This window comes from Alosa alosa, chromosome 21 (assembly GCF_017589495.1).
Source record: "Alosa alosa isolate M-15738 ecotype Scorff River chromosome 21, AALO_Geno_1.1, whole genome shotgun sequence".
Taxonomy (NCBI): Eukaryota; Metazoa; Chordata; class Actinopteri; order Clupeiformes; family Clupeidae; genus Alosa; species Alosa alosa.
In genome coordinates, this window is record NC_063209.1 from 26,317,338 (window position 1) to 26,341,102 (window position 23,765).

The 23,765-nt window shown below is 39.3% G+C and overlaps 1 protein-coding gene and 1 long non-coding RNA gene across 5 annotated transcripts in view; one reads left to right on the forward strand and one right to left on the reverse strand.

Moving 5' to 3' along the window:
- Positions 1-23,765, reverse strand: part of slc2a9l2 (solute carrier family 2 member 9, like 2) — a 179,223-nt gene that overhangs the window by 75,371 nt on the left and 80,087 nt on the right. For all 3 annotated transcript variants that reach the window (XM_048231047.1, XM_048231048.1, XM_048231046.1), the window contains exons 8-9: positions 13,182-13,369; positions 2,333-2,443 (exon numbers count right to left, since the gene is read on the reverse strand). In XM_048231047.1, the coding sequence (XP_048087004.1) occupies positions 2,333-2,443; positions 13,182-13,369 (299 nt within the window). The remainder of the gene's footprint in view (positions 1-2,332; positions 2,444-13,181; positions 13,370-23,765) is intronic.
- LOC125286216 lies at positions 9,105-13,218 on the forward strand. Of its 2 annotated transcripts, none has more exons than XR_007192141.1 (5): positions 9,105-10,036; positions 10,206-10,272; positions 10,929-11,056; positions 11,319-11,502; positions 11,680-13,218. It is a non-coding gene; the product is annotated as an uncharacterized LOC125286216 (long non-coding RNA). The 2 variants fall into 2 exon arrangements; XR_007192140.1 differs by having other exon boundaries at positions 9,105-9,667.

Here is a 23,765-nt window from a genome sequence, read left to right on the forward strand (position 1 = left end):
CACACACACACACCTTCACAACATCACAATACACACCTTCAGCAAACCTTGACCTTTTTCAATTATTTAGACATCGAAACTGAGCTCAGAAAATAAGGTGGAGCCAATTCCACCTCTGCTAAGTCCGTTATTTTCATGTCATCCCCCCAGTGCAGCCCAGTAGGAACCCAGCAAGTAAAAAAAATAACTCTACCTCAAGGAAAGCTCAAGGTCAATCCCTCTATATCTGTGCTCAAGCTGAAAATAGTATCAATGCAAATGTCTGTGATATTGTAAGGTTGGATGAATGTTCACTGAATGGAACCAATATTTCCAGTGAAAATGCCATGTGTGCGTGCCTGGGGCGGGTTTGTGTTTCTACTGCATTTTGGACAACCTGTATCTGTCAGCATTGGATGGAGAAGCAAGAGGAGGACACACAGTGAAGACATGCTAACTACTAATCTATAAAGGGGAGACAGAGACACCTGTGACCTGCCTGCTGCGTTAATAAATTAATATTGGAATTGGCTTCTGTTTCTCATCATGCTGCAAGTCTATGAAATCACTAACACTATCAATTCATTTAAGATGAAAACACATTCCAATATAAGTGGTTCACACAACACAAACTGGCCTTTCCATATGTCAAAAACTTCTCACACGCCAATATCTACCCAGTGACAATCCCTACTGAGTAGCCTCCAGGTAACAATTATCATTTCTTAATATGTAAAATAATTTTCTTAATATGTAATTTAAAAGGTGGCTTTTTTTTTTGGCAGTGTTTTCCAACACTAACATTCTAAGCAGCTGTCTGATGGCCTGGGGCATATTCAACATCAGTTGTATTCACATACCACGTATATTAAACTGTGTATACATATTTATTACATTTTAGCAAATTGTAAATACAACACAATACTTGTGCATCAACAGCTAACATACTTAACAGGTCATTCATATAAACAGTAACAGTAGCAATGTACTCTACTTACAGTAATCATTGTATTTAGTCCCACTGGTGGTACACTATAAATTCTATACAATTCACATGACAAGTGGCACGCTTTCCTTGTCAAGTTCAATTAAGCCCTCCTCTATATATAACTAATTCAGCTCAATTGATATGAATATGAATGGAAGTCCTGCAAGAGAATATCACCACAGTCAGTCAATGGAAAGAGCAGCACACTCCATCGCGCAGATAAACATGGAGATTTCACACATTTCTGCAACCAAATCAAGGGAATATCCAATAAGGGTTCATGAATATTTCTTTTTCATTTTCACTTCCTACATCCTGCGATACACTTTGGGGAACGAGAGGGAGAGACAACGAGAGGTTACATTAATGCTTGATGGCTCTCTGCCTGTTATCTAAGAACAACTTTGCAAAAAATTAGCAAATGATTTCAGCACATTCAGCATATCCTGCTTTTAACGGCTATCAAAAATAGACACGGCGAGGCACCAATACAATGAAGGGCCCCTGGGAGAAGCTCATTTTTAAAATTAAAAACGAATAATTATACTCCTTGGGTCTCCCCCAGTGACCTAAGATCCAATTGGCTGATGGGAAGAGCAAAAAAAAGTATTTATCTTCAAGCCTCCTTTGAAATACCTTTAATGATCACCAGAGGGTATGGGAGCCTGTCCCCCTCTGGCCCCCGAGGAAAATAAGATGGAGGAGGGGTTGAAGAGGGCTCCTATGCAGATGACCTTCTCAGTTGAAAATGCAAGGGTCATTCCCACAAGGGAGGAGTGGCCTTATCGTCTAGTGAGGGCTCTCAAAGGCCCACAGTGATTAAAATGACTGTGGTACAAGGGAGACAAACGCAGCTCCCAGGGATGGTGTAACCAGAGTCTGGGGAGGCTGAGCGGAAATCGTCTCTTAAATGACTGAGTCACGAAGGATTGGTGTCAAACTCAGAAATGCTCGCAAGATGGTAACTCCGTTAGAACAGTGAGGTTTTTTTGTTTTTAATCACACATGCCGAGACACGGACTGAATAATACTGAACAGAGTAGAACAGCAGCATAATTAGACACTTTAGCCCCAGTAATGAGCCATTGCTGGGTTTCTCCAAAGCCTTACCATTTTGGAAAGTCTTACTTCCTGCTACTGTTAATGAACAAAACATTATCATGAGGTGCAGTCAGGGATTTTAAACATGCTGCCACAAGTAATTACAATATTTTTTTCTCTTCTTGACAGTTTAAGTTGGTTTTGGTGTTACTTGGTTAAGAATACCATATTGCTATAGTAATCATTCGCTAACCAAAGCAAGAATGACATCTGTACGTGGAAAACGTTTTTTTCTTTTGTGTTTTTGGTGTTATTGTTACTTACGGACACAATTGCAGCCAAGGTTTCAATGCCTCCTGTTGAGAGGGTGATGTAAGGAATCAATTCTTTCTTGAAGCCCGCGTCTGTGAAAATTCCATTGGTGTAATACCAAATCTGTCAAAAGAGGAACACAATGTTAAACATTCAAAATGCATGATGAAACATGAAACATGGTTCAATGTAACAATGTATGAAGTATACCATCTGTGCATTATATGAGATTAGCTTTATATATCCCAAGGAAATTTAAATGTCACAGCATGTTACAGACCATTAACAAGAACAAGACAACGTATGCATTGTTATTACTGTGAAGATTTGCTATTACCAGTATTCGGTTAAAACTATTTAGTCTATTACTATTATCATTATTTTTATGTAGGCTTAGGCTATATGAATACTTTAAACTGTTCATTATTGGTAGTAATGTTGATTACTGTTGTTGTACATCGCTTTGGACAAAAGCGTCTGCCAAGAACCACAACCATATAACCAGTGAATACAAACAGGAAAATAAATAGCACGCATGTCCATGACCTGAACTGCATATGTACAGTACATTAGTACTATTGATTAAACAAGTACACATAAATTAGCCAGAGTAATATATCACGCAGGGTTGAGAAAAAGGCAGAGATGTAATCTGTTTGAAAAAGTATGAATTTTAGAGTTTATACTTGCAAAAACGCATGATTTAATAAAATAAATTCCTGACTACTAAAGTCAACATTTTGTTTTCAGTGAGAATGTATTGTTTCCATCACACCACCCTGTATTTATCAGAGATGTACCCATTACCTATCGGCTGACTTCAACTGAATGGAACCTCGATTACGGTACACTGCAGGGGAGAAAAACTCTTCCAGATCTTTATGTAAATCCATAATACCCTCTGCAAATTAATGTATCATTCAAATGCACTCGCACTCTTCTACCTTTCATCAATCTGCTCTTCCTCTTTTCCACCTTTCTGTCAGTCTCTGTCAGTCTCTCCTGCTCTCTCTCTCTCTCTCTCTCGGCACAAACACACAAACACATAAACACATACGCACATGCACATACATGCACATACTCAGCAGAGAGCCTAATAGTTGACAAAATCAAAACATTTCTCAGAGCTGAAATGAAAGGCAGATGAATATAATGTTGGTGCCACTGACTGAGCATTAGACCTGGATGGGAAATGTGCTTGTGATTGGGTCTGTCAGTCTTGGTTTGTGGTGGCACAGCACAGATAGCGTTCCATTATCATAATGCTATGACGCACACAGGAGAAGGAGATGCAGTACCTCGGTGAAGCGTCTGCTCTGGGGTGATGACTGAAAATTGCCTTGGCACTGTGAGGGGGCCAATTTATGCGCTCACAATCCCCTTCAAAATAGTCAGGGTTTCGGCTCAGAGCAACACAGCTATACGCTATCTCTTCAGCGTAACAACAGGATAATCAATAGCCATTGCATTTTGACAGCGTGTTAAAAGGATGCCTACAAGCAAAATGTGTATGTGTAAAGATAAGGACAGGCAGGTTTTCAAGATTACACTGTTTTGGAACACAAACAAAATATTACATACAATAGTGAGATGATATTGTTTGGCTTCAAGAATTACTTCCTACTAATCATTTCCTCGTCTCCAATTCATCCCTCACTAGACTGCGCAAAGGCGCAAAGTTTAAAAGACATTTAAGGTGTGTCCAGTCCATATTTGCAAATTAAATGGTGTGATTTTGTGATCAAACGCTGAGCGCAAAACGATTGTTTTTATGTTTCTTAATCAGTCATGGGTATGTTTTGGGCGTAATATCCTTTAAACCAATGAGTGACATCTGTCAATCTCTTTAAGAGCCAGCAGCGCAACATCAAACAGCCCGTTGGTATTTTGTTAGTCAGCTGCACATTTGAAGTAATCTGCTTGCACAATTCCACTAGTAGGCCACATGTTTTACTAAAACCTGTGTATGACTAGCAGAGTATAGCCTACATGCATTCTGCACTCAGCTATTATTTGAGCTGATAGGCAGAGTGAAACTACCTCCACTGTGATCACATAGTCAACGGCAAAACAGTTCTAGACAGTTATTTTCTTTTATTATTGACTGACAAGGGGTTACAATTGAAAACGTAGCCTGAAAAAAGCAAAACATACCCCAATAATGTTCGAATGACTGAATAAAAATCCTAAGGATATTTATCCTGCAGAGGAGTTGTTTGGGACTGGTTGCTAAGGGGTGCATCTTGTGACAGTGCGTCTTCAGCTTTGCTTTAAATGCACTGTTCGCTATAGACCAGGTTTTTACTTGTGTAAGATAAAAAAGGGTGCAAGATACCGATTTTTGGATCATGCAAAAGACCACACCTTATGTCGTTAATTGCCACATCCCTGGCCGCAAGGTTTAATAAAAGTGGAGTGCATAGCGAAAAATTAATCACTGATTACGATAGGGCCCTAAATCTTTGATTGTGGTATAAATGATGAAATTGCTGAAGGTTTGCCCTGCTAGCCGATGCTCTTTGTTATGGTAAGTAAGGCTCCGTACAGCTGGAGCAACCACACAGGAGCCAGAGAGACACCCGGTGTTACCAGATATACGGTTTCTGAGATTCTGGGTTTCCATGGGTGGAGTCAGGTGGAGTTTAGCGTGAATATTTATAAACGTCGTGCGTGCGTGCCTAGAGAGCATTCATGAAGCGTGACTCAAATGGAACTGAAAATGTTGGTAAAGAAGCTAGAAGACTACAGCAATTTGTTTTTGAATGTTGAAATGGGTTATTGTGGAAAAACGTGACAATGTGCTGCATTACAATGCTCAGCTACCGCTGTTGCCAAAACAGATCATTAAGGCATGCTTTATTGGACATTCTGATATCTTGGAGTCTTGTGAAATAATAAAACTTGTTTTATACAATCATGTTGTTATTTATTAGGGAAGCAGGACATCAATATGGGCCATGCACTTACAGTATATTGGTTATGTTTCATCCATAAAGGTCATAACTACATTAAGTCAATATGCTTTGTATTACCTTACAAACACTGTCTAGCTTTACATGGATGATGCCTACTTACATAAGTCCTTCAGATACACAAGATGAATGGGTTAATGTTATTAATGTGGGGTATGGTCATATAGAATCTGTTTATTCAAAAGGTAATGGTTACAAATGCAATTAAGTAGTACTTTACAAGAACCTATGTGCTCAATGAGGATGATTGGGGGGACTATAACATAAAGTTCATCAGATTGAGGTGAATGACTACATATGAACCCCTGAAGAGTTTTTACCTTAAAATAACGTTTCCAAAATAACGTTTCCAAAATCATTTTGTGATGAAAATATGTTCACCAGCACTCACCAAAACACACCCCTCCACTCATGTATTTGATGCCAGACAGGCTCATATCATGCTGTTCTATATGTATATGCCTATGAATTTACATTTTCGACCAAATCTGCTGTTATGTTCTATTCCCTAAGAATATTAGGCTAACTTGGCCAGACTCCCTCTTACAATGTAAAATTAAAATTGAAAAGAATAAACTGCTGTACAATAGATAGACAGGGCACCCCATTTCTGCCCTTTCAAGGCTGATTATCCAAACTTTATTTTGTATATCCTTATCCTTGCACACAACACTCTGTGGGTATTTTGGTATGATAATATTGTTTAACTTTGAGTGATGTCAAGCCAATGTTTTTTGTCTTGAAGATAAAATGTGATTGCTGCCAGGGCTGGTAGGCCTACCACTGAATGTGTAAACTGGCCTGACACTGAAGGACAGTTTATTTGCCCTGACTGTAAATAACTAATACAATAAATTGTTTTACAACTTTTGTGTGTTTAGTTATGTGTAGTAAATCCTATAGATTATGTCTCAGAATAACATATCACATGTGCATGAGGGCAATGACAGGATACCATTTGTTCAGAGTTAGGACATGCACAGGCAACATGGGCTATTTCTTGCACAGACATTTGTGTTGTAGGCTATACAGTGGGTCAATCTGATGTAGGCTATGTTGCTGCCTGGGCTAACATAAGAGGCTAGGCTACAATCAAAACGATAAAAACATAATAGCCTAGCTAGGCTAGGACTACCATCAAGGCCTACTGTGCAAAAAAATAGCCAATATCCTTAATGGTAAGCGACCCACTAAATCTGACACAACGTTTTGTTTGACTGGCTGCGACACAAGATAACAACATTGACGCCAAATTGCATCTATACTCGAACACGACATAGTCATACTTTCCATTAATAACACATGGCAACATCCAAAAACGTGTTACAACGCCGTGGTCTTCTACTTTCTTTGATAACATTTTCAGTTCCATTTCATTCACGCTTCAGCAATGGGCGTCTAGGCACTCGCGCACGACATCCTCCGTTCATAAATATTCACGCTAAACTCCGCCCTGGAAACGCAGAATCTCAGAAACCGTATATCCGGTAACACCAGCACAGGGGATTAGTCAGCCAGGAGCACAACGCTTTAATACACAACGAAGGCTGTGAAAGTAAAACATGATGGCTTTAAAGCCTGTGTGCAGGTTAACCACCACTGTTGATTAATGGGTACATAAAGCACTCAATATATGTAGGCCTATATCATTTTAAAAAATGTCTGACGTCACTTTGGGGACTACATGATCTGCGCTTCATTCATTTCAATGGACATCGCGGTTACACTTTCAACATAAAGTTTGTATATTTACACTTCGAATTTCGTCACAGCATTTATATCACAGCTACCCTATGATCTACCAATGGTAATAACGGTGCCTGATATCAATTTAGTCATTTTTCTGAATTTCGGGAGGTCTCGTTTTGGAGGGTATGTTTTACATTCATTCCTATGGGGAAACGGTCGCGGTTACACTTTCAACATAAAGTTTGTATATTACACTTCGAATTTCGTTACAGCATTTATATGACAACGACCCTATGGTCTAACAAAGATAACAATGTCTTCCGATTTTAGTTTAATGCAATTTTCTGAATTTGAGAGGCCTCGTTATGAGTCTACATAATGCACCTATTCAGTTCAATGCATTATGCTGATAACGTTATGACACTTTTTTTGTTACTGTCAGTGAACAGCACCGAGTGAAAGTCAACATTTTCTTTATATCTAGTGATAGTGATCATGTCGTTAGTTCAGATAAGTAGGCTACCGGGCAAACTTAGTCAGAATATCAGAATATAAAGCATCATGATAGCTATGGGCTAACTTTTTAGTCCCGCACCTGTGAGCCACCCCAGTTGTTGCAAACTTAGCTTCTAGCCGCCGCCGATTAGGCTGGTCGTGTCTTCAGCATGAATATTTTCGATAACTACTGCTCGTGATTGATTGCCATTGACATCGTCAGGGTACGGCTTACCAGAGAGGGAGATAATATGGGCAAGTCGCAGTTTTGCAGGTGCTTGTGTGGGCTGTGCCATCCCGATGGAAACTGTGGTGGAGAGCTGCAGTAAAGGGAAGCGAGTGCATTTTGGCCGCTGGTCGAGGAGCTCCCCCGTGATCAGCATATGACATGATCTATCTATCTATTTAGCTATCTAGCTATCTATCTACCTGTCTATATACATATCTAGGCTATCTATAGCCTATCTATTTATCTATAATCTGCGCTATCTACTGCTGAACAATCCCTTATTCGTCTCTCTTTACTTCTCTCTCGTTACTCTCAAGGGTCTCAAGGTGGGCTTTGGTCTGTAGCCTCCCCAAGGTGACGTAATGCAATGCATTGTGGGGGAAAGGAGAATCACTTCAAACGCTGTGAAATAGTACCTGCTTTTTCGTATTATATTCCGTTTTGTGATACCCAACAACATCAAATACAATGGATAACAGTTTAAATGTTTATTACCAACAAGCAAATTGTGCAAATTCGTTGGAAAATGAACCTTGCAAAACGGCCTTTAAATGTTTATTACCAACAAGTAAATTGTGCAAATTCGTTGGAAAATGAACCCTGCAACACGGCCTTTAAAGGAGAATTCCGGTGTGATATTGACCTAAAGTGTATTGAAACATGATACCGAGTGTGAACGTATGTCTCATAGCCCATCTCGGCTTGTCCCCCCCGCACTCCAAAATCAGGCGCTAGTTAGCCGATGCTACCAACAGCTTTTTCAATAGTGGTGCTTCGGCATCGGGCTAGCCATGCAAATAAATCACTGTTTTACACCCATTTACGAGTTAGTCATGATAAGTCGAGCAACGAGTAAGAATGAACAAGTATGATGAGGGATCAGATTCCAAAAATAATTCAGTGGAAAGGCATGGATTCCAGTTTCTTCCAGTAGCAGCAACTGGAATCCATGCATTTTCACTGAATTATTATTATAATATATTTAATAATATTATTATTATTATTACCTGTTCATTCTTACTTTCGTTCGACTTATCGTGACTAAATTCAAGATGGCTGCAAACGCTAAACCGTGAAGATACTGTCTGTATAAATCGTCTTGTAAGTAAACTACCAGTGCTTTTTCAAAGTTCTCAATGTCTCGTTTTAAATGTCAGGGGCCCTCGGAAGTCTACCAATGAAGTGTGGAGATACATTGAGCCTCGTAAATGGGTGTAAAACAGTGATTTATTTGCATGGCTGGCCCGATGCCGAAGCACCACTATTGAAAAAGCTGTTGGTAGCATCGGCTAACTAAGCCAGATTTTGGAGTGCAGGGGACAAGCCGAGATGGGCTATGAGACATATCGTTCACACTCGGTATCATGTTTCAATACACTACAGGTCAATATCACACTGGAATTCTCCTTTAAGTAAAGCATGATAAGGGCTAAGCAGGATGCAATGCATTTAATAACAAACTGGCGCTGCAAAAAATCCATGGTTGGTTTCTATACCAACGCATGATATAAAGATATTTCATATAATTGTTTTATATGATTCAGTTTGCTATTTGTAATACTTCACATATTCACATTTAATATATGATTGTATCTCTTTTTCTACGTGTTTATGTAAGAGTAAATAAGTTGCAATCAAATTGAAAATAATAATAATTTGTGTGACTGACAGTACAAAGGTATGTGCAGCCACACAGCAAATTCACGGGTGTTATATTTCTGGTGTTATGACAAATAAACACTGTTGCAGTGATAGATGTTAAACTCTCAACACTTTTGGTGTAGATATGATACAAAAGCCAGTGTTAATTTGCCGCGTTCCGATTAATAAACACCAATTGGGTGTAACAAGTTCCATCCGGGATATTTTGCAAATTGCTCAAACTTCCAGCGCAGTCCGCCATTTCTCAAACCCCCCTGCAGGATAGCAGACTTCTCTTCAAGCTGTGGACAATTCTGTGTGGTAAGTTATTAAATTAATCTATTTTTGGCATTCGTTGATAAAATATGTATATTAGACGTTGTGTTGCACTCTCAGACCTTCTTTATGAAACTGTAGACTTAGAAGTTGCTTTCCCGCCCGTTGTCAACGTACTGTATAGCTACCTTCGCATTGACTGAGACATTGTCCAAACTTTTAGCTGATAACACTAAATTACATTATGTGTGTTTGACTTGGTGTGGTGTAATGTGTTGTCTTTGTTTTATTTATTTATTTGATTTTGCGATGTCTACCTACGTTTAATCTAATACATCTACATCACCATCCTTGTTGGTTAAGCTTACAGGCTGCTAACGTTATTAGCTGTAACGTTATGGTGTGCTAAACTAGGTAACGTTAGCTAACCAGTTACATTCATTCATTGAAATGACATTTACCTGGTCAGTCAGCTAACGTCAAGCGTTACGGCGTAGTTGCTAGTAGCTAAGATAGATAATTTAGCTAGCGAACAAAGTTACCTAAAATGAAGAATGTGATTGTTTGCCTTTTCCATCAACAGATATAACATTACGTGGATGCGATGATTGTCAGGATATGTGAGCCGCTTGGATAATGTTCATCATGGGGTAAGTTTGATAGTAACGTTACCAGAGCCCGTTTACGTTTATTAGACATTCTCTGATAGTACCATGCTAGCCTACTAGCGAGTAAGCCTCAGGTAGGCAAACGTTATCGTACGACAACGAGGTGACAACATGATTTAAAGTGAAATGGTTGACTGAAGGGGATGATGTTAGCTGAAATTATCTAACGTTACTGTCCTAGATGTGCAGCATAGTAGGCTACGTTTCACGACTGTCTCTACAAAAACAGAATGTGAGCGAGTGTCTGCACAGCTCCTTAAAAGGGGGAAAAGACAGCCGTTTTTCATTTCCCAATTTCGCCGTCTGTTTGTTCATAAATGTAACTTTATGCAGAATCCATCCATCCATGCGGAAAGAACGACAACGACGTCCATTCATTTTTATGTTTGGGATCTATTCAAAGGAAATTAAAATTTTCACATTAGTGTTCCATTGAATCACAAAATGATTTGCATCGTATGGTATTTATATGTGTACTAACATTGACTTTTTTAAATTGATAGTGTTTGTTGTAAATGCTTCTAGGCAAACAATATTGGAGTTGGGCAAAGAAATGTCAATGCTGATTTCTATGTAGTATGTGCTCTACCACAGTATATTTTGGATAATACTAATATATTTATTTATTTATCTTGTAGTCTGGGCAAAGTTCTCCATAAATGAAGACAAAACCTTGACAGTGACTGAGGAACGGAAGTGGATGCTGATGTGTTTCCAGATCTGGTTACCAAGGACATGTGCTTAGTCATCCATGATTCTGATGAAGGTATTTTTCTTGGTTTGGGGTTTTATACAGTTGCCTTGCAAAGGCACAGAAGAAATTGTGGAGCTTTTGTTTATTTTTGCAAATGTACATGAATGTGTTGCATTTTCCCTCTTTGCTAAATTAAGCCTATCCCTGAGATTTAGTCTAGCCTAACGGATGTGTGTGTGTGTGTGTGTGTGATTGCTGACAAGGTTGTCAATTTCAACAGTGTTCTGCTTTTCACCCCATTCTAAGTTGTACTGAGTGTTCTTCAATGTTTCAGGTTCTTCAAGACTTCAGCCTTCTCGTTGGATCTAAAACATCTGCAAGACATCTGGAAAGATGGCCCTCATACAAACCCAAGCTGATAAAAGAAAGACCTGCACTACAAGCTACCAACACCATTGCTGCAACACCTATTGCAGTCTGCCAGGGACAAATGGACTTGTCTGTAGACAACTTACAAGGTAATTGTATGGAGTAATGGAGTTTAACATTTTAGTTGCCATTTTAGGAAATGACCGGTATTTCTGGATATTAATTTGAAGTTAAGTTGTCAAAATACCTTTTTTATGCATGACTGTTCAATCTGAATAATTAAATAGTTATTTTATGACTCTCCTCCAAACCCCATCCTAACCCAGGCTGGGACAGTGATATATCCACTTTACTCCTGCTGATGCACATCCTGTCACCTGTCATCTGGTAGAAAGATGAGGACTCCCTCAAGAAGAAGAAGAAGCCCATTCCATGCCAAGGAAACACCTCTCTGGCAGCATTCGACAAGCTTTTCAAGGTTCATTTTGTTTTCAGTTTGAGTTGCAACAAATCTCTAAGCAACTTTTTTACATTCCTGCAGACCACCAAAGAGAGCCCAAAAGTAAAGGCATTGCAAGCAAAGTTGATGAATGATGTATAGGTGTTACGTTTATGGGACACTGCATGGCAATAACTGGTGCCAATAATTCTACAAAAACACAACATACATTTTATTCTGATAGATATGGAGACTGTTTATGTCGAGCATCTTTACGCTTTTGAGGTTTAAAGAACTTCATCATTTTTATATTGTTAAAAAAGATGATTTGCAGCATAACAAACCGTTTGAACTTTAGATATCATACAGCTGTGATTTGTCATTTTATATAGTGCCTGACTGTTGCATTTTGTAATGAACTGAAGAATGTTTTGCTGTTTAATAAATAAATGTAGTACATTTTTACATTAAGTGCATCTGAATGTTGTTTTTTTATTCAGTTTAACAGCAATTCTAAAACCTATTGTGTATATAACTGTATACAACACCTCCTTTACTCTTCTAGAGATTAAAACAAGAAGCATTATTTGGCAATAAAGTAATAATATACATGCAATCATCACTATACTAGTGTCAGTTTAACACTGGGCTTAAGTTAAATAGCAACACTTTTGGAGTTGTTTTCAAGAAAGAATTAACAGTCCTCTGGTGTTAAAAATACTACAACCTGGTGTTTCTGTGTAACTCTCTCAGTGTAAAATGGTAACACCTTGTTAGTGTTGTAACTTCTAACACTTACAGAAGTGTTAATTTAACACTTTTGTGGTGGTCCCCATATATACACCCATATAGTGTTAGATTTAAATCTATCAGTGTTAAAATTCCGATTTCAAATTTGCTGTGCAGGCAGATGGAGAAGTTGGCAGGTGGACAAGATAACAGTTCATACAGATGGCTTCACATGCAGACCACTGAATTACGCATCGCCATCATACATCACACTCATTGATATTCCACACATACTGTAACCTGTGCAGACTGAAGATAGGTGATACATTACTATTACTCCACAGAGGGGCTCTTGAACAACGTCTTCTCAGATCTCAGAGCATCAATCATAGTCCAAGCAAAGGACAATACTGTTGCTCCATATATCTTATTCATAGCATAAATGATGTGCATAATGTGAGGTATTGTATTGCAAGTCAACTGTGAATACAATTGATCTGAGGTTGCATCTTGTTAAGAGCGGTGAAATATTCTAGAGGAATATACAAGGCGGAAGAGACAGAACTGACATAAAGGTTTTTGTGTCAAGTCCTCAGCACCTTCCACTGGCTGAGTGTTTTTCCCTGCCCCTCTCCCCTCCCAGTGCAGTCTGGCACTCACCGCATTAAGGCCGCACAGCTGGTAGCATGCCATGGTGACAACGACAGTGATGACCTGCCAGCGGAGGCTGCGGTTCCGGAAAAGGTCAAGGGGCGACGCCGCCACGATTGTGTTCTGGGTCCTGCCCTCAGCGTGGACCTCCTCAATTTCCTGCGACACGTCCTTCTTGCCAAGAAAAGCCTGGAACGCTGATACACACACATGGAAACACACACACACACACATACACAAACAACACACACACACACACATACACAAAAACACAGATTGGTCAGGTCAATGGATTACAACCAGAGTTGTAAACCAAAGCAAACAGAATCTGTGTTCTAAAAAGTTATGCTCTAAAAAGTCCTCAAAGTCAGAAAGTTCCCTTGATTTGCACAGTCGATGTTATGTTAGCCTGCTGAAAAAGAAATACAAACTCACAGACACAGACAAGAATATTGTTCTGAAATACTGAATATCCATTCCACACATTGCATCTGAACTTCCATTGTTTCCAAAGAACCTTGGGTAACACTTTATTTTAATGTGTCGCTGTTACAGTGTACTTACCTAATTAGGTACAGTGGTACAACCTGTGTAACAACATGTACTATCAGGTACTACCATTGTACTTGCATTATGTATGTGTGGGTACCTACATATAGTTGTTACATTGTAATACTGAGTGCTTTTACAAAACTTTGCCAATTTGCCTAAATTTTCATCAGAGGCAAAGAGCTGACCTGAGACCTGCTGGATGGGGTAAATCTGGTCATGATAGATTTGATATACAAAGCATTCTTAGCTCCAGTCAAGGCCTCATTGTCTTCAGTGTACATGTAACAGCTGTGCTGCTACAACCTTGTTACTCTTTGATACAATGGAATAAACCTATTAAGTGTACCAGTTAATTACTTACATGTACATATGCCATGTATGTTATGTCTTCGATGTCTTGGAACAGGTCTACTAATTCACTACATAGTACATATATCAACTGTGTTGGTACACACTTATTGCTCTTTGATACAGTGGCATAAACCCATTAAAATGAAGTGTACCAGTTAAGTACTTACAATTACATATTACATGTATGTTGTGTCATTAGTGTCTTGGAACATGGCTGCCATTACCCTACATACTGTAGTACATGTATCAACTGTGTTGGTACACATTTATTACTCTTTTGGTACAGTGGAATAAACCCATTAAAATAAAGTGTACCAGTTAAGTACTTACATCTACATTTATACATCCTGTCAATGATGTTATGCATCCTGTAATTGATGTTTTGAAACGTGTCTGCTGTTACACCACACAGTACATGTGAATTAGTAGACCTGTTCCAAGACAAGACCTGTTCCAGTTTATTCCACTGTATCAAAGAGTAACAAGGTTGTAGCAGCACAGCTGTTACATGTACACTGAAGACAATGAGGCCTTGACTGGAGCTAAGCATGCTTTTTTATATCAAATCGATCATGACCCGATTTATCCCATCCAGCAGGTCTCAGGTCAGCTCTTTGCCTCTGATGAAAATTTAGGCAAATTGGCAAAGTTTTGTAAAAGCACTCAGTATTACAATGTAACAACTATATGTAGGTACCCACACATACATAATGCAAGTACAATGGTAGTACCTGATAGTACATGTTGTTACACAGGTTGTACCACTGTACCTAATTAGGTAAGTACACTGTAACAGTGACACATTAAAATAAAGTGTTACCTAATGTTGTTTCATTTTGCTGCATGTTTGAGTACATGCTGTCCTCAAAAGGGGGGAATTATGTGGTGATTTTTTATAAAGCCTCCTGATAAGATATTCTGTAGTAGTGCTAAAAGATGTTCTATACATTGGGCTAATGTGTAACCTCTGTGTGGTGGAAAGAGCAGGGGTAATTATAGCTAAGGTATGCACAAGCTTGGGGGCCAGACGTTTACCTATCAGGATATGAATGCATAGGAGAGATTGAACATCCCTAGCAGTTGTTCAGCTCAGGTCAAAGGTCCTTTGTAGAAATAGAATAAATACCTAGGCACATATGTATTACCAAAAGAGGTAAGAAGGACATAGGAGCTCTATTCTATTCTGAGTTGGTCAAAACAAGTGATGCTACTGGAAAGAGGTATATAAGCTGTGTAAGACAGGATGTTAGTAGTTGGCTTCGCGAACCCATACTCAATGTTGGATTAAAGCTACACCTTCTGCAGTATCCTGTTGCTTTGTCATAATTCTTCTGATTACGAAGTAGTTAATTATAATTTGACACCACAACTGTAAGTTAGTTTCTGGATAGCGAGAATCTTCCAAGAATTCAAACTTTCGTACACTTCTATCGAGGGTGCGTCACAACCCTCTGCTGCATTGCACTTTCCTGGTTTACACCCCTGCTGCTAGCCCTTCTGTCAAATCAAACCCTGAGTAGCGCCAGCAGCAGATCTGTGTGTTAATTACCGTGCATTTGCATATGCGCCAACACCACACCTCTGTCTATCTGGAGAACAGTGAGGATTAGAAGCGCTAAAATCATATTACATGGGGAGCATGGGGCAACAAGTGACCTCCCGGTATTGCTGATTATGAGGGAGCAACAGAAGGGGGTATTTTCCTCTATTTTCTTACGTGAGGGGACAGCATGCATCTTGAGTGATATGTGTGTGTGTGTTGTGTGTGTGTCTGTGTGTGTTGTCGTCTGTGTGTTGTCGTCTGTGTGTGTGTGTGTGGGGGGGGGGGTGGAAGACGGTGGGAGATACAGTGTGCCACACTTCAGCAATGGACCCTTACCTGCCGCTAGTGAAGGAGGCACCTATCGATACTGCACAGCAGCTGACAAGGTTCTAGGTGACATCGAACAAGCAACAAAATAGAGTGACAGACAAGACTCTGGCTGTGTGACACCTGAATGATTTACAAAAGGCTGATTTAGAAAAAAGGAGAGAGAGAACAGAAGGAACGACAAAGAATGGGAGAGAAGAAAAAACAAAGAAATAAAGGGCCAAAGGGAGAGAGAGTGTACAGAGAAATGTGGGGAAGAGAAGAGAGAGCGAGAGAGAGAGAGAGAGAGAGAGAGAGTAAGGGTGATAAAAATCTCACTAGACAGATGGAGAGGAAGTCACTTTACGGTCTATCAGTGAGAGTGCGCAGACTCAGACAGAAGAACAAAATAAAACAAAAAAAGATCAAATGATGCAGCTTGCAGAAACTGTGTGTGGAGTGAGGCAAATGGCTACCGCAGACAGCACAAACAGCAGAAAGAGCTACAGTCCTCATATTCATATTCAGGGGCAAGATGCTGCCACACAGACCCCCTCTCTGATTATGAGGAAGAGCTCTATTTAGAATAGAAGAGAATAGAATAGAATAGAATAGAATAGAATAGCATAGAATAGAATAGAATAGAGTAGAATAGAATAGAATAGAATAGAATAGAATAGAATAGAGTAGAATAGAATAGAGTAGAGTAGAATAGAATAGAGTAGAATAGAATAGAATAGAGTAGAATAGAATAGAGTAGAATAGAATAGAGTAGAATAGAAAAGAAAAAGACTGAACTGTTCAAACATGAGGGGATTCATCTTTAAACATGATTAGCAACAGCTTGTATAACTCTATGTTTGATGTGAACATTGGACTATTCACAGAGAGAATGGAACAACTATGATGCGTTTAAGTTTCATAGATAAGAACATTTTTATGCCATCTATCAAAGAATCAGTTATCTGCATTTAAGCTATGCGTAAGTTGACTACAGCATGCTTTATTTCTTATTGTTGGTTTGGATTTGAGTATTGCAATAGACGCATAAGAACGTGGACTGGATTTCATGGACAGCTTTCTAATCATCTCCATCTTTAGACTGCTTCGTTCAAAGAGAACACTGTGCAAGAGATGCTGCCGACATAGCAAAGCAAGCTCACATAAATACAAAATCACTATGCTGTGGCCTTGCTATGGCAAGCCCATTTGTGTCCATACGTGCAGGCAAGCACCCTTGTGTTCAACATGTTGTAAACTCTGATACAAAAAGAAGTGCAAAATCCACAAAAATGTCCTTGCCAAAGTGGAAAATGCACACCTGAGTTGAACCTTCGGTGGCTCTGAACACCGCATCGATCGACATGTATTCAGCAAGTGCTACTGTTCAAAGCCATAAATAAGACTTTTATGAGCCATTAACACCTCATTCAGCTAGCTATTTGTCCTCTGGAATGAGTGTTGAGTGGGGATGTTTTTATACCGAAGAGAAAGCCTCTTCTGGGTGACATTTCGACATAATTCAAATGTTTTACTCCATTGCTCAAGGTCCAAAAGTAATTTGGACCGCCTTACACCCATCTACAGTTTATCTCTGGGGTACTGGGAATATATGAGTCATACCACCTTGAGTTTCTATTTGCAATAAAATACTCACACACACATTTGAGAGAGTAAGGCAACTGGTGCAGCATCTCCAGCCAAATTCCACCTCAGGCAAAACAAGGCAATCTTATTTATATAGCACATTTTAATATACAGGGGATAATTCAATATGCTTTACATAAACAAAAGTAAAGTATAATAACAAACTAAAGTGTAACGGGTATAAAGTGAACTACATGTCCCAAGATTCCAAGGTCAATCACTGTTTTTCCATTCCGCAATTTAAGATGAAGAGTATTTGTAACAGTGCATCCAAAGTTTGGGTAACGCTTTAGAATAACATGTGCTTACTAGGGATTAACCATGTATAATAAGCAGTTAACAATTCATTACTAACAGTTAGTTAACTGTTGTTATTCCTTAATAACATTAAGTAACTGTTAACATGCAGCTTGTAGTGTTAATAAGCCGCCTTTTAAGTTACTTATAAGCATATTTGTTAACAGTTAACATGCAGCTTGTAAGTGTTAACAAGCAGCTTGTTAATGCTTGTTAATGGTGTATAAGATAAAGAGGTGGATAACTAATACGCTTATAAGACCTTTCTTACCTATTTGTAGTACATTTTGCAGCCCCCCCCCAATCTAAAGTGAGGACCATGTAGCCTATAGTTCCACAAGCCCAACCTTCTATCTCTATATATCTAGCTCGGTTAAGATGTAAGAAATGCACCTTCAAAATTGGTGCAGCGAGCAGGAATTAAACCCCGGTCCCCTGCATTGTACAGTGATCAGCTACTGAGTTACATTCCTGTGTCTAGCTTTGGTGAAATTGGTCATGTTGATTCTATATTCTGATAATGTTCTATATCATACCAGTTATGCTTTTTACAAATACTGTATGTTTCTGATGGAAAAGTGGTGTTTAATTTTGATGTCCCCCAAATGACATCAGTCAAAAAAATTGTTTCAAATATAGTTGCACTGCTTTATTTGGTATTTCCACTATTTTTGGTGTCACACTAGTTTACCTGCACATAGTCAGCAGCAAGAGGACAATCTCAATTCATAAGAGAATTGAACCTTTAGCCACTACACCATAGGTTAAGTGGTTCTTAACCTTTTTTCAGTGATGTATTCATGCATTTATCTCCAGCAGGGTTGATTACTGCAATGGACTGTTCACAGGCCTTCCTAAAAAGACTATTAAACAGCTTCAGGTGATACAAAATGCAGCAGTTAGGATTTTAACAAAAAAAGTTAAAAAGTTAAAACAAAAAAAGTTAAAAAAAGTCCTTGCACTGGCTTCCAGTAAGTCACAGAATTGACTTTAAAGCACTATTGTTTGTTTATAAATCAGTAAATGGAGCAAGACCTAAATGCTTGTCAGACATGCTTCAGCAGTCTGACACACCTTCTCGTCCTCTCAGGTCCCAGGTGAAAAACCTGCTAGTAAAACCTACAGTTAGAACTAAACATGGTGAAGCAGCTTTTAGCTGCTATGCGGCTCAGCTGTGGAACCAACTTTCGGATGACATCAAAAAGGCCCCAACTGTAGCCAGTTTTAAATCTAGACTTAAGACCAAACTGTTCTCAGATGCTTTCTGCTAACTGTGCCGAGTTACAAATTCTGAATCTGCCTTGATTATTATTCTACCTTGTCTTTTATTACTTTTTTTACTACTTTTGCCTTTGTTTTTGCTTACTAATTATTTTTTATTTTTAAATGATTTTACCTTGTGTTTTATGTTTTCTTTTTATTATGATCTTTACCTTTTAACTATTCTTTGACTATATTGCCCTTCTATGCTTTTATTTGTTATTATTGTTTGGTTTTGTTTATGTAAAGCACATTGAATGACCTCTGTGTATGAAATGCGCTATATAAATAAACTTGACTTGACTTGACTAGACTTGATGTACCCCCTGTGAAATATTTTTTCAGCCAAGTACCCCCTAACCAGTGCAAAGCATTTTTAGTTGAGAAAAATACCTAAAACAGAGCACTGTGACATCAGTGTCTAATTTATTAAACTTTGGAACCACGACTCCATCCATAAACTTCCACCACGACTCCATCGTTTGAGTTTTAACAGTGATTGACAGGTGATGGCGGGTGGCATGTGACAGGTTGGGTCGAACCATCCGGGGGGTTTTTAGGATAATGAAATTGAATAGCCTACTGAAATATACAATTAATTTTATGAACTTATATTTTCCTGAAATATTTATTAAATGTTTTTAAAGTATTTTTGCATGGATTCTACTTTTTAAATCTATGTATATATTAACCCTAAGCTGTTTTAAGGGCATTTTCACTACCTTTATTCATAAGGATTTATTCTGGTCATTGTAAGTGGCACACACACATATTATATATTGTTTTTTTTTTTCAGAGTCTAGGCTATCCAGATCATTTCATGTATTAGTACTAGCATTGATTTTATTTTGATTTTTAAAGAATTAAAATATAAAAAATATATTATAAAAATTATTATATTTTGACATGCATCTCACCACAGCAAGCTCATACCTCTACATGCATTTAACATGTGTGTGTAGGGCAGACTGTCCTGAATCTGGCAATATCATTGCCATGGTGGAGGAATTCTCTGGGGCTGAGCAATTTACAGACATATGTGGTGTGTGCCTTACAGAAATAAATGCCATTATTTATTTAGTGATGTAATGACCTTTTTGCGCTCCATATCTGTGACACGAACTGATCTGACCTGACTTAACCCGAGTTTACGTGTTATAGCCTGTGTGTGCCTATGGTGTCTGCACTCATGATTCTCTATAACTTTTTACTGCATTGCCATGAACAAAGTAAAGGCAAAAAAGGTGTTTCTTTGCTGAACAAATTGGTATGCAATATGAGCCTTGAATTGGATGCCATGCAGGAATTTGGTAGGATCTCAAAACCGGATTATGAACATTCTTTGCCATAGAGAAACACACAATAGCTATGGATTATAAACATGCTTTGCTACAAAAACAGACAACAACGTGAGGTAAGTCGAGCTATATGCAGTTATTATTTTGCTGTAACCTCGTCTGTTTTATAACCCAGAAGGATGTACTTGGTATCAAATGATAGCTCCGTGTCTCCTCTTTCATCTGACATGCGTGGCATATCTATCCGATCAATGGATTATTCCTACCGCTGAAATCAAGAAGACGCCTATGTAGTCACAAAGCCAGAACTGAGAGACTCAGGAGAAGTTTTTATCCCCAGGCCATCCGAACTCTGAACTCACACTATACTGACTTTGCACACATTCACTCCTCAGCACTCTCAAACATTTCCCAACTCTGAACTCACACTATACTGACTTTACACTCATTCACTACTCAGCACTCATGACCCCCCCCACACACACACACACCTACAAGACTTTTAGCACTTTTACATCCCTCTCCCTTTTCTTTATTTTCTTATTTCATCACACGTCAAAACACATACACACACACACACACATATCTGACTTTCTCCAACTTTTGCACATCTCCATAGAACTTTTTTATTTATTATTTTTTATTTCTTCTCCATCTACCCATGTCCTTGAAAACACATACACACACACACACACATATCTGACTTTCTCCAACTTTTGCACATCTCCATAGAACTCCAACACACATTTTATTTATTACTACACACACACACACAGTTTTTTATCTTTTCTTCTCCATCTACTCTGCCCATGTCCCTTGATTGCCTAGCCTCCAACACACATCCCAACATCTACAGCACACTACACCCACTACACACACACACACACACACACACAGTCACTGCTCCACTCCCTGCTCCCCACACACACATCTTCACTGTCATCACTCACATACATCATACATACAGTACTCTGCTTGCAGGAAGCTTCTCCAACACACATCCCCAACATACTTACAGCACACTGCCTGCCCCAATACACAGCACATTGTCTCATGAGGAAGCTTCCCTAACACACATATTGCACACTGCCCTCTCCCCACATACACAGCACACTATCCCATCTTGTCTGTCATCCCCCAACACACACACACCAAGACCCCTGGCAGTTGTGTTAGCCCCTTGAGTCGTGGATCTGCCCAAGGTTTCTTCCTTTGGTAAGGGAGTTTTTCCTTGCCCCTGTTGCTCTTTGGTGCTCCTTGTTGGTGCCCCCCACCCAATCCCAATCCTCCCCACCTTTTTATGCAGCCCTTGCCACTTAATCTACTAAACCCCTCTTCTACTGCACTCTTTTACCCCCATTAATGCACAAATAGGCTGACACCAGACATAATTTCACTGCATTTCTTACTTCCAGTAACTATATGCATGTGACAATAAACTTCCTTGTATCCTTGTATCACAGGTCCGCGAGTAATTCAAACAAGAGTAATGGCTGTGCAGCATTGGTTTTTGTACATGACGTTATTATTTTGTAGTCACTTCGTCTGATTTCATAAGCCAGAAGGATCAACATACTTGCTATCAATGGATAGCCCTGTGTCTCCTCTTTCATCTGATATGCTTGCCATATCTATGCGTTCACGGGTTCGCGAGTAATTTAAACGAGAGTAATGGGTGCGCAGGTGAACAGTTGCGGAGCAATGTAACAGAGAAAAAAAAGTTTGTGTCAATCGGGTTCTAAGGGTTAAAATCTCACGTACCCCCTGGAGTGCCTTCACGTACCCCCAGGGGTACGCGTACCCCCATTTGATAACCACTGCCATAGAGCATCACAGTCCCGCCCCTCCTCCGAGAGAGCTTAGTTTCCGGAAGTAAATTTCCCATTAATTTCTACGATTAGGGGTTTGCGCGTGTCATCAGATCTGGACGTCGCCATATTGGAGATACTCGCCTCATTAGAAAGCATTAGGCACTGAAGTAAATCCCTAAGATCGTCAAGGAAAATGGTTAATTATTGCCCTGTTTTAAGTTGTACCAATAGGTCAGACTGAGAAAAACATCTGGTGTAGGTATCGACTTCCAAAAGTTATTAAAAAACCAGGGAGAAAGGAGAATAATAAAAGAAGTTATCAGAGGAAGGGGGGCGCTTGTGGTTGAACTTGGTACTTCGTCTCCCTCACCCAACTCATATGGATCTGCGCTGCCAATAAACCGTAATTTCTTGAAATATCGCGCCTTTTCTTGTGGTCCAAGTCCTGCCCTATATGCCTTTGCATCTTACACGCATTTTGATGAGCTTTTCTGTTGTTTAGACACGGCTACAATCACGTAAGATATCCAAAGTGCATAATACTCCATTGTACTTTATCCACTGAGTATCGCCAATATGGCCGCGCGTGCTGGGTTGCCATGGTTACCGGCCAGAATGTGACGTCCATGCAAACCCCTAATTGACATTTTGGACATTGACATTTACACAAGACTGTGTACATATTTTCATTTCCAAGTGAAGGAACTACTCATCCCATAAACCACCTCGCCTCAATGAATAATATAGGCAAAATCAGCGGGATTTATTTTGCCATTTAAACCATTTCGAACCAGCGACAGCACGCAAACCCTTTCCTCCAAACAGTGATTTTTATATAGTTAATAGCAGTTATTTCAGGAGTAATCGTGTAAATAATAGTGTTTTGGTATTGAATGTTATATTTACCATCTTGTATTTTATATCGTGTGGGTGTGTGTCTGTGTGTGAAAGTGGTTAACGTTAACGTTAGCAACATTGTGCAGTGCTTCGTATCTGACTGCCATCCTGATGCATGGACCGGTGCATGGTCTGCTCTTGGACCAGTATGAAGGCTACAGTAGCCTAGCTAATGTTAACTAGCATTACCAACCTCCCTGCAAAACTCACCACACAACTTCGTAGGTTTGATAGGTCTTGTCCCTCATGCTGGCCCTTACAAAACCCACAAGCTGACCCTCGACACACAACAGTCAATAATGAGACCCGATTTAAAGTGGTTTTCACCCCTTTGGACACACTTGATTTCGTCCTTGAAACAGTGAAATATTCACGGGGGCATGGACGGTTTGATAACCATTTTACTGCAGTGTAGCCGGTGGTAGCATCCAGCTTGTGCTATCAGCTAGCTAGCTAGTTCAAAGGTACTTAATGGAGATGTACAGGGCTTTTTATGCCTTGACTAAGTTGATGTTTCCTATAAACAACAATTCATGTTCATAGAAACAACAAGGTCAGGTCACTAAAACATAATATATTTTATACCTGTGTTGCAGCATGTAGGCTAATGTTAGCAGCATTATAATGACAT